The sequence below is a fragment of the Heteronotia binoei genome, chromosome 2, assembly GCF_032191835.1.
Source record: "Heteronotia binoei isolate CCM8104 ecotype False Entrance Well chromosome 2, APGP_CSIRO_Hbin_v1, whole genome shotgun sequence".
NCBI classification, from domain to species: domain Eukaryota; kingdom Metazoa; phylum Chordata; class Lepidosauria; order Squamata; family Gekkonidae; genus Heteronotia; species Heteronotia binoei.
Window position 1 is genome coordinate 125,048,653 of NC_083224.1, and position 21,473 is coordinate 125,070,125.

A 21,473-nucleotide genomic window follows, 5' to 3' on the forward strand; every position below is an offset into this window, starting at 1 on the left:
TCTTTAAGGAATCATGGGGATTGTAGTTATCTGAGGAGAACAGAATCATAAATGTTAGAGAAAATGTTGTGGTCCCTAACTGGGTGGAAAGGTGGCATAAAATGTTTAAAATAAACATCATTATAAAAATACTCTTACAGGAACTGGGGGATGGGATCTGTGACAGAACATTATCTTGTCATAATATAACTGTAACAATCCCCAAACTGCTAATAATACTAACATATCTATAATTCATGATTGTTAGTATTAATGGTCTCTGGAGTTATAATTACCAAGCACTTCTGAATTTCCAGTTGAAGAAAACACATAATCATTAGCTATTTTTAATTTGCAAGTAAGTAAAAGTTTCCCATTAACAACTGCACTTTCATCAGTTATTTAGGTTTTCCAAAATGGTAATAAGCAGGATAACTAGGAAGTAGGTGAAAGTTGTTGGCTTGAATCTTTTTTATTCTTTGTTATGGAAAACCAAAACGGAAATGGCATTGAGCTCACAATCTCACAGTCTGTGTTAGTGCTATTGCTAGAATCACATTCATGGTTTTGCTGCATTAAGCTCTCCCCCCACACCCCGCCCCGGTGTGTGTGTGCGCATATGTGACTGGTTGGTTGTTGCTTTAGTAAGTGAGGTTTGCAGTCATTATGAAGTCACCAGGCTGTTGCAGCTGGGTTTGGAGACAAGACAACAGCGTATTATATTGTTGCATGTGGAAGCCAGATTCAAGAGTTGATTTGTGACACTCATTTCCTGGACTGTGGGAACAGTAAATCAGAATGATGCCTTTGTTACATTGCAGAGAATGCAGCTTCCTGATCTACTGATGCTGTACGTATTAAGGAAGATGGCTTGCAGAGTTGTAATGGTTTTCATGGAAAGCTGGAGGCTTAATAGAAAAACTGAACAGAGTAACGCGAACAGTGCTGTGTGGAAGAGAATTTGGATCTATACCAAACAAATTTCCATTGCTTTAAATTCTTTAATAGAGCTATGCTTTGTCTAAGTTCCAGGTGGTGTTGCTGACTTACCTGTGTGTGTGCGTATACACATACACACACACACACACATAAATATGACAAAATTTAAAATGGAGACAATGTGCAAGGACTTTTGAAAGCTATTTGTTATTTGAGTAGTAGAAAGGATGTCTTAATGAGTTGGATTCAATATACTGTGTGAAAGCATTATCATTTATTGTCCATTTATTGTCCTGTATTTGATACTAAAGAAAGGCCATAAATCTACTTACTGTACATCCTTCCCAAAGGTCGTCTAATACTTTAGCAGATCTCTTTGTATCACCTGCAAAAACAGCAAAAATTACTTTGTTTTAAATTGTTTTAAATTATAATTGACTGTCTTATTGTTTTATATTTAAGAACATAAGAGAAGCCATGTTGGATCAAGCCAATGGCCCATCCAGTCCAACACTCTGTGTCACACAGTGGCCAAAAATTTATACACACGCACACACTGTCTTGACATTTTCAGTGAGTTATCTACCATGACCCCAAGATCTCTCTCTTGGTCAGGAGTGCCTCACAATCCTCTCTGGTTCTCACCATCCTGAACAATTTAGTGTCATCTGCAAACTTGGCCACTTTGACCCAAGCGTTTCAACCTTTCTTCACAGGGAAGTGCTCCAGCCCTTTAATCATTCCAGTTGCCCTTCTCTGGACTTTCTCCAATGCTATAATATCCTTTTTGAGGTGCGGCGACCAGAACTGCACCCAGTACTCCAAATGAGACCGCACCATCGATTTATACAGGGGCATTATGATACTGGCTGATTTGTTTTCAATTCCCTTCCTAATCATTCCCAGAATGGCATTGGCCTTTTTTATTGCAAACGCACACTGTCTTGACATTTTCAGTGAGTTATCTACCACGACCACAAGATCTCTCTCTTGGTCAGTCTCTGCCAGTTCACACCCCATCAACCTGTATTTGTAGCTGGGATTCTTGGCCCCAATGTGCATTACTTTGCACTTGGCCACATTGAACCACATCTGCCACGTTGACGCCCACTCACCCAGCCTCAACAGATCCCTTTGGAGTGCCTCACAATCCTCTCTGGTTCTCACCACCCTGAACAATTTAGTGTCATCTGCAAACCTGGCCACTTCACTGCTCACTCCCAACTCCAAATCATTAATGAACAAGTTAAAGAGCATGGGACCCAGTACTGAGCCCTGCGGCACCCCACTGCTTACCGTCCTCCACTGCGAAGACTGCCCATTTATACTCACTCTCTGCTTCCTATTAATTAGCCAGTCTTACTTCATGACTCTCGAGCTTTCTAAGGAGCCTTTGATGAGAAACTTTATCAAAAGCTTTCTGGAAGTCAAGGTAAACAACATCTATCGGGTCTCCTTTGTCCGCATGTTTGCTCACCCCCTCAAAGAAATGTAACAGGTTAGTGAGGCAAGATCTTCCCTTACAGAACCCATGCTGAGTCTTCCTCAATAACCCGTGTTCATCAATATGCTTACTCATTCTGGGACTTCTGGGGTTGGAAAATGGCGAGCTGAGTTGCTCTCCCTAATGGGGGCAGGCTGGCACTTCTGTTCAGGGTAGTAAAAGGCAAATTAATGCCTTCTGCCTACATTTCTCAGCTAGAGAATTGTCCAAGATATGCACAGATACTTTGAGGAGACTTACCTTGGCTAAAAGGGAGTCCCGGGGAGGGGGCTCCTTTGAGGCTTTGCAGGATCTCCAGAGAGAAGTTGCATATTCATCGTCTGCAGAAGTTTCCAGGGTCATCAATTTGGCATAAGCTCGACAGGATCCAAACCTTCTTTTACAATTTTAAACATCTAATCTACAAAGGACTGGTGTTGATTTGGTTAAACTACAGAAAAAAGGTACTGATTGCTATCTCTTCATTCCGGGACTAATTAAAGTTAAACAAAACAAAAGTAAAAGGTGGGAGTTGTAAATACTGAAAGCCTGAAAGGAGAAGAAAATAAGGGGCTAAATTTGAACTTTGTAAACTTAAAAGACAGTGTTAAAAGAAGAAAGGAATTTATTGTTTAGTCTATCTGTGGTCGAGGAGGCAGCCCCATCGTTACAAATCTGTAGCGTTCACAGTCAACACAGGAAATACGTCAGATATCGTGAAATTTCTCTACCAGTGAAACGAGATTTGAAGGCAAGAAAAGCAGGAAGTGTTGGAGGAAGAAGAAGGAAGTCAACAAAGTAAACAGCCTACTCTAGGATTATAATACCAGAGAGAAACATCGGTGGCCATTGTTGTTGGGAGGACTAAGTTTTAACATCGTTTTTAAAGTGACTAGGACATTAAAAATTGGTGGAGTTAACAGATTTGGCAATTAAAAAAATACTACTGTTGGATAGTAGATAAGAAGACTTGAACTGGTAAAAGGGAAAAAAGATTTTTTTTTTTTAAAGTGAAGCAAAAGTTGCGATCGCCATTTTTGGAGAAATAAAAGCTTTAAACATTAATATCTGAGACTGGGAGGCTCAGAGGACAGCAAAATTGGGTGCATTGGAAAGGGCAAGCTTCACTTTATCAAACCTGATGGTTCAAATTTAATTTGCTGAGATCAAAATTTTTGATTTTTTTTTACATGTCAGACCCGAAACAAACTCATGCTAGGTCTGCTTCAATTGAGAAAATGCAAGCCCAATTAGATGCAATGGGATAATGAAGGGGGAGTGAAAGAAATGATAACTGCCTCTAAAAAAGAAATAAGAAAGGATATTGAGGACTCAAAAAAAGAATTTAAAAAAGAAATAGAGAATCTCAGAAATGACACTGTGGTAATAACAAAGAAAGTACAAGAAGTGGAAGAGAGATTGAAAACACATGACTCCACCTTGTTAAAATTTCAAGAAAAAGTGACAATTCATGACTGCAAACTGATGGAAACTCAGATCCATCTGAGAGGTGTACCTAAAGATGAAGAATCAGACCTGAAAGAATACATAATAAAAATAATTGCAGAATTTTTGGAGGAAGATCCTGAAGGGAATAGAAATATGTATGACTATAGAGAGAGAGTAAATTCACTCTATGCAAAAAAGAACAATCTGCCAAGAGATATGGTCATAAGATTTATGACAAAAGAAATGGTGGGAAAGATTATGAATAAAAACTTTGAAAAGTCATTGATAGTGGGAGACAGTAGAGTAAGAATTATGAAAGAACTGCCAAGACAAGTGCTAACTGATAGAAAGGCATATAAAAAATTGACAGAAAAATTACGTGACAATGGAATGAGGTACAGATGGATAATACCTGAAGGTTTGAGCTTTGAACTTCAAGGGAAAAGGATTACAATCACAAATACATAGGAACTGCATAGATTTTATGAAGAAAATAAAGAATTTGCACCATAATGGATTACAAATTGATATCTTGAAATGTAAATGGACTAAATTCACCACAAAAAAAGAAAGGCAACATTTCATTGGATAAAAAAACAAAATTGTAATATAGTATGTTTACAAGAAGTGCACATTAGACAAAAGGATTATAAATTTCTGTGGAATAAACAATTGGGACTAGAATTTTTTACATTGGCTGAACAGAAGAAGACAGGAGTAGTCTTTTATATTAAACAAGAATTAGACCTGAAATTGGTATTTAAAGATAAAGATGGAAGGTATATAGCGATAGAAGTTACTTTGAATGCCAAAAAAAGTTGTTGTTGGGACTTTATGCTCTAAATGGTGCTAAAGACATTTTCTTTAAAAATATTACCCAACATCTTGATGAAGTGACCTATGAGCAAATTTTATTGATGGGGGACTTTAACGGAACAATTCAGAACACGATAGATCTGGGAAGAAAAAAAATTTAAAGAAGGGAAATTGCCAAAGTCTTTTTTTGAATTCGTTAAACAGGAGAGTTTGGAAGATATATGGAGGAAGTTTAAGCCTGAAGTATGGGACTATACCTTCTTTTCAGCTAGACATAGCTCTTTCTCTAGAATTGACATATTGTGGGGTACTAAAGATTTGGGACTTATAACAAAGAAAATAGAGATATTACCTAAAATAGGAGCTGATCATAACCCAATAATGTGGATTACAAAACTGTCGAAAAAGTCAAGAAGATGGAGATTAAATAAAGATTTACGACAAAATAAAGAAATAGTGACATCTCTAGAAAATGAAACCAAAGCATACTTCTAAGTAAATGACAGAGAAGATATAGAATTTCAGATGGTATGGGATGCCTACAAGGCAGTAATGAGAGCATTATTAATAACATTGAATAATGAAGAGAAGAGAGCAAAAGATAAACAGATATTGGACATTCAAAATGAAATTAAGAAAAAAGAAGGTGAATTAAGGAAAAGGCGAGGGAAAGAGAAAATTATAAGGGAGATTACAATATTGCAAGCACAAATGAGACATCTGTTAAATAAAGAATTGGAATGGAATTTGAAGAAATTAAAACAGAAATCTTTCGAGGGAGCAAATAAACCTGGAAAATATTTGGCCTGGCAATTGAAGAAAAAGAGAGAAAGTAAAATTATTAATAAAATTGTGGCTGATGGAAGAGAGATGGTAGATCAAGAAGGAATAAAGAGAATTTTTAAAATATTATGCTAAACTATTTAAAGGTGTTAAAGTAAAAAAGGAAAAGATGGAAGCATATTTGCAAAAGATTAAAATAGCACCCTTAACTGATTATATGGAAAAAGTTTTGAATGATCCAATTGAAAAAATAGAAATTGAAGTAGAGATTAATGCAATGAAAATTGGAAAGGCATCTGGACCAGATGGATTTACGGCAAAAAATTTTAAAACGTTTAAAGAAAAATTAATACTGAAACTTCAAAAATTAATGAATGTAATAAGAATAAATGGGAAAATACCAAATACATGGAAGGAAGCAGTAATTTCATTGATTCCAAAGGAAGATAGAGATGTCACTAATGTAAAGAACTATAGACCAATCTCATTATTAAACAATGATTATAAGATATACACAAGAATCTTAGCAGAACAGCTTAAACAATATCTAATAAACTTTATAAAGGAAGACCAAGCGGGTTTTCTCCCTAAAAAGCAAATAAGAGACAATATTAGAACTGTTGTAAATATTGTAGAATACTATGAAAGATAATGATTATAAGACAATGATTATAAGATATACACAAGAATCTTAGCAGAACAGCTTAAACAATATCTAATAAACTTTATAAAGGAAGACCAAGCGGGTTTTCTCCCTAAAAAGCAAATAAGAGACAATATTAGAACTGTTGTAAATATTGTAGAATACTATGAAAGACATCCAGAGAAGGAAGTTGCATTATTCTTTGCGGACGCAGAGAAAACTTTTGATAATTTGAATTGGGACTTTATCTTTGCAGTAATGGAGAAAATAAAGTTGGGGGAAAGCTTTATAAGAATGATAAAAGCAATTTATACTTAACAACGTGCAAGGTTATGTATAAATGCAGATCTTACAGAAGAAATGACAATCAGCAAAGGTTGTCCCCTTTCACCATTATTGTTTATAATGACTCTTGAAATAATGTTTATAAATGAAAATCCTATGCAAGTAACAGCTTTGTTAGCCAAAATACAAGATTTTGGAGAATAGGCAGGACTTTATGTTAATAAAGAAAAGTCAAAAATGTTGTGTAAAAATATGCAAGTAAGTAAACAAAAGGAATTGCAGAGATTAACAGGATGTGAAGTTACCCCTAAAGTAAAATATTTGGGCGTGGAAATAACAATGAAGAATATTGATCTGTTTAAAAACAATTATGAAAAGTTATGGCGTAAAATGGGCAAAGATATGATAAAATGGAACAAACTTAATTTGTCATTGCTTGGTAGAATAGTTGCAATTAAGATGAACATTTTGCCTAGAATAATGTATTTGTTTCGAACTATTCTGGTTGTGAAAGACAGTAAACAATTTAATAAATGGCAAAGAAAGATTTCTGGATCCTAACTTTGTATCACTTTACATTCTTAACCACTACCCACCAACTATGTTTAAGTTTTGCTCACAGTATCCCATTCCCTCATTTGAAGAAGTATGCATGCATACATAAGCTTACATTCTGAATAAAACTTTGTTGGTCTTAAAGGTGCTACTGGACTCCTACTTTGTTCTACTGCTTCAGATCAACATGGTTGCCCACCTGGATTTGCTCCTAAGTAAGGGTATAAGAGCCCTGTGGCGCAGAGTGGTAAAGCTGCAGTACTGCAGTTAGAGCTCTCTGCTCACAACCTGAGTTTGATCCCGGTGGAAGCTGGTTCAGGTAGTCGGCTGATGGTTGACTCAGACTTCCATCCTTCTGAAGTCGGAAAAATTAGTACCCAGCTTGCTGGGGGGAAAGTGTAGATGACTGGGGAAGGCAATGGCAAACCACCCCATAAAAAGTTTGCCGTGAAAATGTTGTGATGCGACATCACCCCAGAGTCAGAAAAAAACAACTGGTGCTTGCACAGGGGACTACCTTTACCTTTCTAAGGCTGTATAACTTTGTAGCCATCATTACAATATTTGGGAGTGGGGAAGTGTTGAGATAACTCTTGTTCTTTACTAAGAGCTGCAATCGTATACATGCGTTTGAATAAAATGTGGAAAGGATCAAGCTGTAAGTATTCACTTCAGGAAGTGTTCTTAATTCCTATGCTCTGCTCCTGAGGCCATTGCCAAGTCAAGCTATTGCAGAGTAAGTGAATATGGAATACAGTACAAAGAGAAGCAGCCCTATGGAGTGAACCTTGCTCTGAGAGTAGGGAGGTTGCAAGTATAACAGATATCCATATTTTAATCTATGAACTATTCAAAAGTATGGCATTTTTGGCTTAGCACTTTTTTAACCAATCAGTTACTGGGTTCAGCTCAGGGATTCTAGCTATCACCTTCCTTAATGTCCTTAATGACATTTGACAAGTATACCTGCAGGGTTGCCTCACCTGCGACGTTCTACCACAACAGCTGCACTCATCTCACAAAGCCTTTTAAAGCCTGCAAACAGATTAAATCAGCAACTACCTATTCATGGACATTCCTTGTATTGGCACCCACTTTTTGGAGTGGTCTGGAAGGGGCTATCAGGAAGGCCCCCAAGCCATTGTCATTTTGTAGAATATGCAAAACAGAAATGTACATAAGGACATTCCTTTAAGAACTATAGCATAGTGGACCAGCTCAGGTGGTTGCAATCTGTAAGAGACAGTATTATAGTCAGCACTTTTTTTGAGCAGGAATGCAGTTCCAGTAGTTTTGGTGTCAGGGAGTGTGATCCAATATTCAAATAAGTTCCTGCTGGGCTTTTGCTACAACCCTCCCCCCCCAAAAACACCTGATTATCATATACTGCAATGTTTATTGTGTGTATCATCCCCCTTTTTACTGAAGTTCAGTGTCTTCTGCCTTTGGCAACCTCTGTTCAGTGCGGCATGTCAAACTTTAAACTAGGGCTTTTTTTGTAGCAGGAACTCCTTTGCATATTAGGCCACACATCCTTGATGTAACCAATCCCCCAAGAGCTTACAGGGCTCTTAGCACAGGACCTACTGCAAGCTCCAAGAGGATTGGCTACATTAGGGGTGTGTGGCCTAATATGCCAAAGAGTTCCTACTACAAAAAAAGCCTCTGCTTTAAACAGTTTGGTTTCCTTAGAAATTCTTTGCCCATATTGACTGGTACCCTTTGTCAGTTTTTGCTTGTTTGCTTGTATTGTTTTCCAATTTTTAACCCTACCTCTGTTGCATTTTAAATTAAAGATGTGTGCTGTTTACAAAATTGATACAAAAATTCAATCAATCTGTCTTGAGCCTTAGTGAGATAGGCAGGCTATAAATGAAGCTAGTAATAAAAAAAATAATTTTGCTGCACTTGTAGAGCATACAACGTCTCTCAAGATGACTAGTATAACTTCTGAAGTAAAATTACTGCCAATATGAGTGGGAATTCGGAAAATTCACTTCATTGATGTAAACTAGGAATTTTTATGTCAAAGTCACTCATCATTGGTAGGACATTTGTTTTCTCTCTCAGTGCCAATTAAGCTAATAGACTTAGCAGTGCTTTGCACTGCCCTCTTCTAGCCTCCTTTTGACAATGACCATCTGCTCAAGGAGAAAGAAATACTGTGGGCAGGGGCTGGCACAGCTGCAGTCAACAATTGTTAAGCACTTGGGAGTAAATAACATTTGGCTTGTTGCATACTAAAAAGTCTAAAAATAAAAAAGTATTGGTAGAGCAGTTAGAAATCTTTTTGGAATGTGATTTGCATAATTTGGCAAAGAAACTGTAAAACTTTGCTTATCACATACCATAACAGCACATGACAACAAATACTTGCTATAGAGCCTCCTTTTCTAAGATGCTTCTGCTGTTATATCCAATACAGGAAGCTCTGCAGACCTTCTTTCTGTAACAGATTTCCTTCATTAGATTACTAGAGGAAATGAACTGTGTGAAATATGCAACCTTTGTGCTCTTAGTTTAAACCTACAATTACAAATAAGAAACCTTCATAAGGACACAGCCTTGGTTTGGGAACAGAGAATTTTGAACGATATACTGTACACATTGGTCTGTTCTTCTTATATTTCAATTAACGCTTTTTGGAATGTCAGTTGAGTGACTGAACTTTGGATATTTACATTACATTTACTAACCTGGAATAAAACTATGTTTTGTATATTGATAGATTTATTACCATTTTGTAACAAGTGCTTAAAAGGGAAGTGCTGAATTGTTTGGCACGATGTGTTTCTATTTTTGCTGCGGGTCTCTCAGTGTGGCAGCTACTGGCCCAACTCTGGTGGGGCTCATGAAGCCAACTTGCTCTCTGCTGCAGCTGCTTGCTTGCTCTGCATGGGGCACATGCAGCCAGCTTGTTTGTGGTGGTATCTGGCTGCGCATCCCACATGGGGCCCATTCAGATGGCTTGCTCATTGTCACAGCTGCTCACTTACTCTGCATCAAGTGCATGCATTAAGCTCGCTTGTGGCAGCATCACAGGGTGATGGCTGCCAGCTTGCCACAGAGGTGGTCACAAGGCCCACCCTGAATGGGGCAATGGTCATCTTGAATGAAATAATGTCTACTCCTTGCTAGGGATTAGGGTCATTTTTGCTACTGCTTATCTCCACCGTGGGTCCTTGTTTGTTTTTGGTGCACACTGAAAAAGCTGGCATTTGTTCCTCCCCCACTCTTTGTTTCCCTATTTCTATCCCCCATTCTCCCCTCTCTGGCCTCTGCTCCTTCCCCCCCCCTCTCTATTGGAGGCAGGACTGGAGGGAGGGGCCTTTCCCAGGGCTTTTTTTTTCTTCCTAAATCACCTCTGGCAGGTGTAGCTCAAATCTGGGATAAAAGAAATTCAAAGACTATTGTATACATTGTTAATAAAATAAAACAAGTTTCTTGTTTGTCTGATATGCCATATGTACTGGGTATTTTCAATGTAAGAATGCAGTCCTTACCCAGGAGCAAGTTTCATTCACAATTTATGTTTTATGTCTTAATGTACTTTTATATTTCATATATATATACATAAATATGTAAGCTGCCCTGAGCCTGCTCTGGCAGGGAGGGTGGGATATAAATCGAACTAAATAAATAAATAAATTCATTCCTAACAGAACTTAATTCTGAGTAATTGGACACTGCAGCAGGTTGCATATATGTTTCTAGAATATACTAACATATGTACATATTCACTATGTGTCTGTTTATTCTTGTATGTGTAGTAATAACACTGAGGCTGTCTCCAGTTTATTTTTAAGATTACTTATACTTCAATCCTAAACAAATTTATTTGGAAGTAAGTTTGATTAAAATTGACAATATTTATTTATGATTAAGCCAGTGTTATTTTGCATTGGACTACAATGTCCTTAATATAACATTTCATGGAGATGGATCTTTTAATATCAGTTATGTCTTAAGGAAAAGTACCTTTTATAATTTTTTTAAAAAATTATTTATTTTTAATGCATTCTGTAGAGGAAAAGTCCGGTAAGAAATCTATTCTCTCTTCTTCCCCTCTTCCCACCCTTGTCACCTTAATGGAGTATTTTCTTGGCAAGTTTTGTTGTACCACTGGGCTTCGGTTTTGCTTATGAATGTAGCTTCTGCTCAGCTCCAGAGCAAAACCATGACATTTCTGCCTCCTTGACCTACAATTTTTTTTTCCACTTCTGGGTGATTTTTATTAGCTGTCTCCCATGATTAACCCAGTTAATTATTATACCACATTATCAGACTATCCAATTTTAATTCTTCAAAGATATCTGGATGAGAGATAAGCCATAACATTTTGGTGCCTGAAATAGAAAACCCAAATGACTGGTTGTGATAAATCACAAATTGTTGCTCTTTAATGGCACTTCACAGGAGGGTTTTCAGCAGTAACGCACAGGAATGCATTTCTGGCTGGCTTGGGATCAGGGGGTGTGGCCTAATATGCAAATAAATTCCTGTTGGGTTTTTTTCTACAAGCAAAGTCCTGGCACTTCAAAATCTGATACCTATATTTTTCACTCTGTCTTGTGTGAGGGTTGACCCTGTGCTGTGTGATTTGCTGATATTAATTTGCCTTTTGCAAACTAGAAGATTGCAATATACCTTACTTGTTATGCATGTCAACCAAAATGTCAGAATTTTGCTACACTGATAATAATAGTAGGTTGCTGCCATGAAATATAGAGAGTCAGTTGTAAGGGTAGCTCCTATAGAGACATATGAATATGTAAGTTGTTTGACTGACAATGATTTATGTCATTTGTACCATTCTGACCGCAACTGTAATTATTTGGACATGTGCACCATATCATGAACCAACTTCCCTCCGTGACCCCCTTCCTAGGCTACAAGCCTGAGAGTCTGGGGAATCACATGTGTGTGAGAGGGTCTTGAACTCACTTTTAGGGAACCCTGGTCCTTATGCCCTTTACCAAAGGTTGCTTGTTGCCACCATCTTCACTAGCCCTCTGCTACCTGAAGTACTGCTGTTTCTCCCTGAGAAATGGGCACAAGGCAGTTGGAGCTTAAAAAATACTCCAGAATGGTCATTGCAGACTTCACTCAGCTTTCTTCTCAGTGCCCACCCCTTCAGTCTGTGCAGCTTACAGTGAGTAAGTTGAATATTTCCCTCCGCAACTAGGAAGGGTTCTGTTTGTCCTATCCTGAAATGGGAGCTGAGTTTTCATGTTTCCTGCAAGCTGGCATTTAACCAATGAGGTTTGTGGTTCTCCCCTGGGCTTGAGCCCCTCTTCCTGTCAAGTATCAAAAGTAATCCTATTTTGGTTTTTTTCAGGAAGTATGGTAAATGGCCCCTCCAGGTACTACCATAAATGAAGGCATTTTCTTTCATGTGGGTAACAAGAAGCTTTTTTGCTCAGTTCCCATACAACCTTAGACTGCTGGGGTTGTGAAATGGCCTTGTATGTGTATTTTAGGGCATCCCGCATTCCCTTGTTGCAACAGACCGCACCATATGAAAGTTATAGTGGGATAGTATGACAGCCATTTCCATCTGGTTATCTGCAGTTATCAGCATGGTGAACAGTACAGTATATTATGCAGTAAAGAACGTACTTACCCTGATCCAGCTAGAAGTTGAAAAACTTCCAGCCATATATCCCTAGCTGGCTAGATGGGAATCATATGCGGATAAAGGTACTGTACACATGATTTCCTTTCTTAGTACAAAGGTCAGAGCTGAGCACATGTAGCCTTTATACAAAGCTGAAATCCTACCTTGACTGGCTTGGGGAAGTGCTTTTTTGTTGTGGGGGAGACCCAGTATTTCTTGTATTCTGATTTGAGGAACACTTTCCATAGTGGTATTAAGGATTATTTGGGTCCCCAGTACCACTTCAGAATTCAGATTTGGGGTGTGAGGGTTTTTTTGGAATTCCAAAATATTTCACACCCATTATTCCCTATGGGGAACTGTTTCCAGATGAGTTGGAGTGGCTGTTTTTAATACAAACAACACTAAAAATTGTAAGGAACCTAGTACTACATGTCCACCAAGACTTACCCAAGTTTCAAGGAATTGGATCAATGAGTCAGATTTTGTGAGCCTCTGAAGAAGGTGCCCTCAGCTATCCTACTTGTTTCCTGTGGGGACAAGGGAAATCCCATGCTTTCTCCAAGGCAAAGAAGCTAATAGCCAAACACACAAGAGCAACCCTGGCCAAAAGCCTCCAAATGTAAACAAAATCAACAAGCCTATAAAACCATTCTAAATCCAGAGACTCCAAGCCAAACCAGTTTAAGCAAAGTACATTGTTGCAAGCCCAACAGAACCAACATCAAAGCAGAAGATCCAGGCCAGGTACTTGAGTAAAGTCATGAAGGTAGTTGCCAAAGACTTGTCCCTCCTATGTATAACTAACAGTAATTCACTCTTAAATGGAAATGTCAGACAGTTGCTTAATAGAAAGAAAAAATATATTGACAAATATATTGCCAAAATCTTGGCTAGTGTATATTGGCATAGTTTCACTGAAGTTAGTAAAGCTGTGTGAGAGACAAGCTGAAGATTAATACAGTAGAATGTTGGGGAAGAGAATTAAATTCCAACACTGCACCTGTAATTATACATAATCAGTTACTTAAAAGTTTGCTTATTGGCTTGATTTGTGTTTGAATGTGATTTCAGATTGAGCTGGGTGCATCTTGTATTTATTGTGTGTATAATCTGAATCCAAATAGATAACTAGAAATCTAAATTCAGGCCATTTTTTATCTGTTTTGAAGGATTTTCACAAACAGAAAGGTGGGGAATTTTTTTCCCATTCTGTCTTCATGCTGCAGCCATTAAAGTCCCCTCTCCTGCTGTTGCTGCTGCGAGTTCCCTGTTATCAGGAGCAGCAATTTAAGGACATTGTATGTTGTAGTGGAGGAAGGCAGGCAACTAAGTCATCCCTCCAACAAACAAAAATCCCATCTGCCCACTGAAACTCACAATGTTGTCCTGAAGGCAACCCATAGGGTACCCCTACCTCAGTTTCTTCACTGGGTATTCATATACCCATGAGTACGTAGTTATCTAGTTATTTATTTATTTTATATCCCGCCCTCCCTGCCAAAGCAGGCTCAGGGAGGCTAAATGGGTGAGAAGAAAAAATGGCCTGCATTTTTATTTCTCTTCATAGCCACATATGCTTGTTTCAAATATGAACTTTTATATGCCATAGCAGTGGCCCAAAAGGATATGTAACTTATGAGTCCCCTTCAAATTCTGACATTTCTGTATGTCTCCTTGTGCTGTTTCTTTGGTAGAAATCATTAGGGTGTGCAATTTTTTTTTAATCATCTTTTCCAGGTTAGGGTATATTGGACCCCAAAAATGTTGGTATTCCTGATATTCCCAAATTTCAAATACTGGTATAGTATTCAGATTCATTTTTGGGGGGGAGGGAGGTTTCAAATTCTTCAGGTCCATTATTCCCTATTGGGAATGGCTGAGGAAGAATCTCAGTGATCGGGAGAGTTGTTTTTAAAGATATTGGCAACAAAATTACTTTCTGATGCCTATCCTTTAAATAACATCCAAGTTTCAAGTCAATTGGACCAAGGAGTCCAGTTTTATGGACCCCTGAACAGGGTGCCCCCCTATTCTACATTATTTCCTATGGGTGGGGAGAAGGGAAACCTATAAACTTCTTCCAGGGCAAAAATCCATGCCTGAAAGTAGTAATCAATGAGAATAAACATCAAGTCCAGTAGAGCCATTGCAGAACTCAGTAATCCCAGCAGAACCACAAGCCAATGCAGCAAGCCAAACAGAACAAAATCAAACCAGAGAAACTGAAGTGTGTGTGTGGGGGGGCATTTTTCAAGCCCAGCAGAACCAGTTGCGATGTACATAATACTCAGAAGAACTGGTGCCACTGTGGCAGTACAAACTTAGCAGGACTGATGTCAAAGCCCAGAATCACAACAAATCCAAGCAAGGTGGGGGAGGGGGGATTTTGCAAGCACTGTGCAAAAAAGCCAGGAAGGGAACCAAAAGGAACCTAGCAAAGATGAAATATCTTGAAACTTATAAGATTCATTTAGGCAGGCATAAATATTGGAGGAGGGGCTTGGAAAATGCCGAGAGGGTTGTTGGGCTGCTCAAAACATGCAGAGATAACGAACTGTAAAGGATGAAGCTGTATTTTTGCACCAACTCCAAAAGGCTTTGTGTTTTCTTTTCCGAAATGTCCATGGACAGCTATATAGTAACAATTTTCTAAAAGAATACAGTGCAGCTTCAAGGTCTTACAATAGTATTGAGGAGGGAGGAAAATATGGCAACATAGTTTCTGAATTAGCCAACTTGCGAAGCTAGGGGAAGATCTTGTATCATCCAAAGAGGCCTTTTATTGATCTGTCACTCTCTGATTAGGTATCTGTTCTCTCTTCCTTTTTGCTGATCACAGAGGCGCAGTCCGGTAAGAAGTTACATGACTTTTTCATATTGAATCAGTAGCAAAAGTGACTGGGAGTGATTGTGATCTACTTTAGCTTGGTTTGTGAACTTTCAATACAGCAAATATATGTAATTATTGTTCTCTCAAGGGGGATTAGCTAGAATTACAGAAATACTGATAGTGTAGGAACAGAAGGAAACATATCACTTATGGAGATATTAAACTAGTGTTTTGGTTACACTGCAGGCCAGTTGTAGGCAGCATATATTGAGGCTACATGCCACTCTTGAAACTCTATTTTTACTAGGATTTTTGTCCAAAATAAAGTAATTTGCAAACCATTGTGACTGTAGTGAAGAATTTCTAATGAAGAACATCTACAGGCAGGGTAATAACGACTCAACAGACTACCTGGACTCACACCCCATGGAGGAATGACAGATAGCTCGCTAATAGTGCTAATTTATTATTATTGTTAATTTAATTATAGATTATTTTATCAATCAATTAGCGACAAAATTAATATTTAGATTAGAAAAAAAAAAATCTTAACTTATTTATTAGGATGGGAGGGAGGGATTATTTATTTATTAATAAGTTAAGAATCAATGAATTTGCAGAATTCAACCTAATTGATTGCAAGGCGGACTGGGAGGGTTACTAAATTAACTTGAGATATAAATAGTGGGCTGTCAACCAGGAATTGGTAGGGTTGGTGAGGAGGGTAAGTGAAGTGGCAGGTGGAGATAAACCGGAGAGTGACATTGGTGACTTTATAGTGAGTTGATTCAGATGGCCGGCCAGGGGATTCCAGTGCTCCTGGGGAGGGGAAGATACGACGGTGGGAATAGACAGAAATATAATGGAAGGAGACAGAGACAAAGCGGTGCTCGGCCACCTTCCAGTCTACTTCCCATCCCAATGGTGGCGGGTAGTGGGTCTAAGAAGAATTGCTCGCCTCTGTCATTGGTGTTATGTAACGCCAGGTCCATAAATAATAAGACCGCGACCCTTAAGGAGTTTCTGCTACAGCAGAACATGGACCTGGCTTGCGTGACCGAGACCTGGGTGAGGGACGGGGAGACAGTAGCTCTCTCCCAGATGTCCCCCCCGGGATACTCGGTCTTCCACCAATCACGGAGTAGCGGGCGGGGGGGAGGCGTAGCATTACTCATACGGGAGGATTACTCCTTTCGGGCTCTCCCGGGCCCAAAGATTGATGGGATTGAATGCGCCGGTCTGGCGTGGGATGTTGGAGAGGGGTTGGCAATTTGGCTGGTGTACCGTCCGCCTAACGCACCGGCCAATGCCTTACCATCACTATTGGAGGCAGTGGCGGGCTGGGCGTTGGAGTACCCGAGGCTTATGGTCCTGGGTGACTTCAACGTCCATGCCGACGACACGGCCTCCACTCAGGCGATGGACCTAGTGTCGTCCATGGCAACACTGGGACTCTCTCAACTTGTCACGACTCCCACGCATCAGGCCGGGCACACATTAGACCTGATCTTTGCGTCCGGGATTTTGGTGAACGATATCGCCGTAGAAGCGGTACCATGGTCGGATCACCTAGCCCTTAAGGCCCGTATGGGGATGCTACCCCAACCCTGTATGGGCGGAGAGCCTATTTTGGCTCGCCCTCGGGGCCTGATGGACCCGGAACGGTTCCAAACGGCCCTGAGGGATCCTTGGCCCACTGGCAATTCCCTCGATGACCTGGTGGAGATCTGGCAGGACCAGCTATCCAGGGCTATCGACGAAATTGCACCCCGGCGTCCTCTACGCCCTCGCACGAAGCTGGCCCCATGGTACACCCTGGGGTTGCGCCGGCTGAAACAAGGGCTTAGACGACTAGAGAGGCAGTGGAGGCATACTCGGGACGAAGCAACGAGAACATCCTATAGAACGTTTATGAAGTCTTATGAGATGGCAGTCAAGGCTGCAAAGAAAGAATACTTTGCTACCAAGATTGCATCTGCAAACTCGCGCCCAGCACAATTATTTAGAATAATTGGGGATCTTATAACGTTGCCTCAAGGCAAACCAAATGTTAGAGAATTGGAAATAGGCTGTGAGGCATTTGCGAGATATTTTGCAGATAAAATCTCGTTGCTCCGCCAAGACCTGCCTACCACCTTGGATACAGTGAGTGAAATTGAGGCTCCGTGCCTGTCTTCAGGTTTAGTGCTGGACCACTTCGACCCGCTCAGCCTGGAGGAAGTCGACAGAATCCTCTCCGCTGCTCGCCCGACAACATGCGATCTGGACCCCTGCCCCTCTTGGCTGATTAAATCCTGCCAGGGGGAGCTTAGATGTCCTTTATGGGACATCATAAATAGGTCCCTCTTAGAGGGGCAATTTCCAACACCCCTAAAAGAGGCCTTGGTCCGCCCTCTCTTGAAAAAAGCTACAGCAGACCCGGCCGAATTGGCGAACTATCGACCGGTGTCTAATTTACCGTTTTTAGGTAAAATTATTGAGAGGGCTGTGGCGCAGCAGCTTCAGAGGTTTCTGGATGACGCTTCTGTCCTGGACCCATGTCAGTCAGGCTTCCGGCCGGGCCATGGGACGGAGACGGTGCTGGTCGCCTTAGTGGATGACCTCCAACGGCAACTGGATCGAGGCGGCGTTGCAGTGCTGATGCTGTTAGATCTGTCGGCTGCATTTGATACAGTCGACCATCGGCTACTGACGCGCCGCCTCGCCGACATTGGGGTTGAGGGGTCGGCCCTGCAATGGCTTTCCTCCTTTCTCCTAGGTCGGGGACAGAGGGTGGCTATTGGGGGAGAACGATCCCGGAGGCGCACACTGGATTGTGGGGTGCCTCAGGGAGCAGTTCTCTCCCCGATGTTGTTCAACATCTATATGCGCCCCCTCGCCCAGATTGCCCGGCGGTTTGGGCTGGGTTGCCATCAATATGCAGACGACACCCAGCTCTATCTGCTGATGGACGGCTGGCCCAACTCCGCACCAGGGAATCTCGACCGGGCTTTACAGGCTGTCGCGACATGGCTCAGGCTGAGCGGGCTGAAACTGAACCCAGCGAAGACAGAGGTCCTGTGCGTGGGCCGCGGCGCCCTGGGAAGGGAAATAGCTCTCCCGGCCTTCGACGGTGCGCTATTGAAAGCGGCGCGCCAGGTAAAGAGCCTAGGTGTTTTACTGGAGCCTTCACTATCAATGGAGGCCCAGATAGCAGCCACTGCCAAGTCAGCATTCTTCCATCTGAAGCGGGCAAGGCAGTTGGCCCCTTTCCTCGAGCGCCGGGACCTCGCAACGGTGATCCACGCAACGGTCACCTCAAGACTAGACTACTGTAATGCCCTCTACTTGGGGCTACCTCTGTGCCGGACTCGGAAGCTGCAGCTAGTGCAGAACGCGGCGGCCAGGCTGTTGTTGGGACTTCCAAAACGGGAGCATATACAGCCGGGGCTACGTGAACTGCACTGGCTGCCGATTATATACCGAGTCCAGTACAAAGTGTTGGTCGTTACCTTTAAAGCCTTATATGGCCGAGGACCCACCTACCTGAGGGACCGTCTCTCCCCATACGAACCCCAGAGAGCACTGAGGTCAGTCGGGAAAAATCTGATGACCATCCCCGGGCCGAAGGAGATTAAACATCAGAGCACCAGAGTACGGGCATTCTCGAGTGCGGCTCCTACTCTGTGGAACCGACTCCCCGAGGAGGTGCGGGCCCTGCGGAACCTTGAGCAGTTCCGCAGGGCCTGCAAGACCGTCCTTTTTAAACTGGCACATCCGGACTGTTAGGAAGATCAAGAATTAAGGAGCCGCCAATGCGGTCGGAAGATTCACACCGCAGAATAATTATATCATTGAACTGGTTTTTAATGTTAGTAGTTTCATTGTTGATGTTTTATATTGTTGGATTTAAATGTTTTTATAATATCACTGTATGTTTTGTAATACGCTGTTAGCCGCCCTGAGCCCGCTAAGGTGGGGAGGGCGGGATAGAAATAAAATTTATTATTATTATTATTATTATTATTATTATTATTGTGTCTGGTACTGTGATAAATATCATTAGGAGGAGTCCATGAAGATGTGCCTTAGTAAGGACTTGGAGGCAAGTGGAAAGAAATCCATGATAATCGGAAATCAAACTAGTTTTTAGATGGGCTTTACTGTTTTTGTTCTGACTTAAGACATTTCACATTTAAGTTTATAGTACTAGAAGAATAATATGTATGTTCCATACAACATATCCACCAGTTGTGGCTTGATACAATGTTTGAAATAAGTGGATAACTTACTTTTGTCTTCAAATGAGAGATTTTGTTGGGGATAATAGTAGGAGCCATTGTGCAGACAGGTAACAACATGCCTGGCATATCCTGTAGAATATTTTTGGATGGATTTCACTGTAGCTGAGAGATTCTTGCCAAGGTTTCTGGTGACAGCTCCTTAGCTTTGGTTGGGAAACAATTTTCCATCTTCATGCTCTTATGCAGTCTTCTACCTAGCATGCCATCTATAATTTTGTGCTATTTGATTATTGCTGTTCCTCAGACCTCAGTTTTACTGTCTCTTATCTCCAGCATAGAAATACATCTAAAACAGTGGCTTTCATAGGGAGTGTTATTCAAAGTGTGTTGTGTGAGCAAGATGGAAAAACTCTCACCTACACAATCCATGCATTCCGCATCAGTATGGCATAGCTAAGTAGTGTGCAATAGTTACAGTGATAAAAGCTGTATGAAGACCAAGGATGCAGTGCCTTTACTGTTTTTGTCTGGTACTGTGATAAATATCATTAGGAGAAGTCCATGAAGATATGCCTTAGTAAATAATTGTATTGTTTCCAGCACTCTTCCTTAGACTGTCTGGGCTTTTCCTTTTAAATTATTTTGCTTTATTGTTGGGAATGCCTAATTAGAATGTTTTTTTTAAAAAAAAAAATCAAATCCAGTAAATGTGAGACCATGTATAAATGCATGACTTAGTTATGGAAGTAAAAAAAGAAAATGTATGACTCAACAAAGAGAATGCATAAAGAAGCATGCCAAACAATATGAACCAAAATCAATGTACACTTTTCATTTTAGTGACATTAATGTCCATTTTATATCTTGCTAATCAAACCAGTCTGTTTGATGTATCTCTTATAAATATACTTCTCTCATCCTGTTTTGTACTTAATTTTAGGGTACAATTAAAAGGAATTTATCCAGTAAGTATATATATATATATATATATTAAAAAAACTTATACATAATCCATATGTAAAATCTTAAAAGATGATACAGATTTGCTTCATAATTTTCAAACACCAAAAGGATAGCTGCTCCTAATGAAGAACATTGTTTCAAATAATACTATTAACTCTTTCATAAATCCGCACAATGTTAAATTAGCAAATTCTCATAATGAAAATGAGATGACTCTTTTTTAAGTCAAAAGTCATGTGACATGTTTGCTGTTGGCTGAATGCAGGGCTTTTTTTTTTTAGCAGAAATGCACAGGAACACCGTTCTGGCTGGCTTGGCATCAGGGGGTGTGGCCTACTATGCAAATGAATTCCTGCTGGGCTTTTCTTTTCTTTTTTTACAAAAAAGCCCTATGTGAAACAATGATGATGATAGGGTGTGTGGCCTAATATTCAAATGAGTTCCTGCTGGGCTTTTCCTACAAAAATAGCCCCAACTGAATGTACAGACTGGTTCAACTCTCCCTAAAATTGCAGATGTTAGATATGGGAATGATGGAAAGCATGGCTAAAATAGGGTTTTAAAAAAGATTTTTTGCATAAAATCTTGTCCATTTGAAATTGAACTAATTTCATATTGTAAAACATGCTGTTTTCTCTACATATACAGACTTTGTTTATAAGCTAGCAAATAAAGATATGTAATTCTGTCATTGAATCAGGTTTACATGGTATAAAAGCTAATATTATATACAATGAGTTTAGAAGGGAGATGGATGCTTTTTTCATAACCTAGCTATGCAAGATTGGACCTGCCAAGACACAGAGCAGTCAAGTGCCCATTTTGAAAAAGCAAAAATACAGAATGTAAGTAGATTACATATAAGCAACTCATAGAGGATCTACACATTAACAATGGCACATGGA

At 40.2% G+C, this 21,473-nt stretch overlaps 1 protein-coding gene across 1 annotated transcript in view; it reads left to right on the plus strand.

The window, feature by feature from the left end:
• Positions 1-21,473, plus strand: part of SGIP1 (SH3GL interacting endocytic adaptor 1) — a 289,970-nt gene that overhangs the window by 126,403 nt on the left and 142,094 nt on the right. Inside the window, exon 8 of the mRNA XM_060231972.1 lies at positions 20,546-20,570. Coding sequence (XP_060087955.1) covers positions 20,546-20,570 — 25 coding nt within the window. The remainder of the gene's footprint in view (positions 1-20,545; positions 20,571-21,473) is intronic.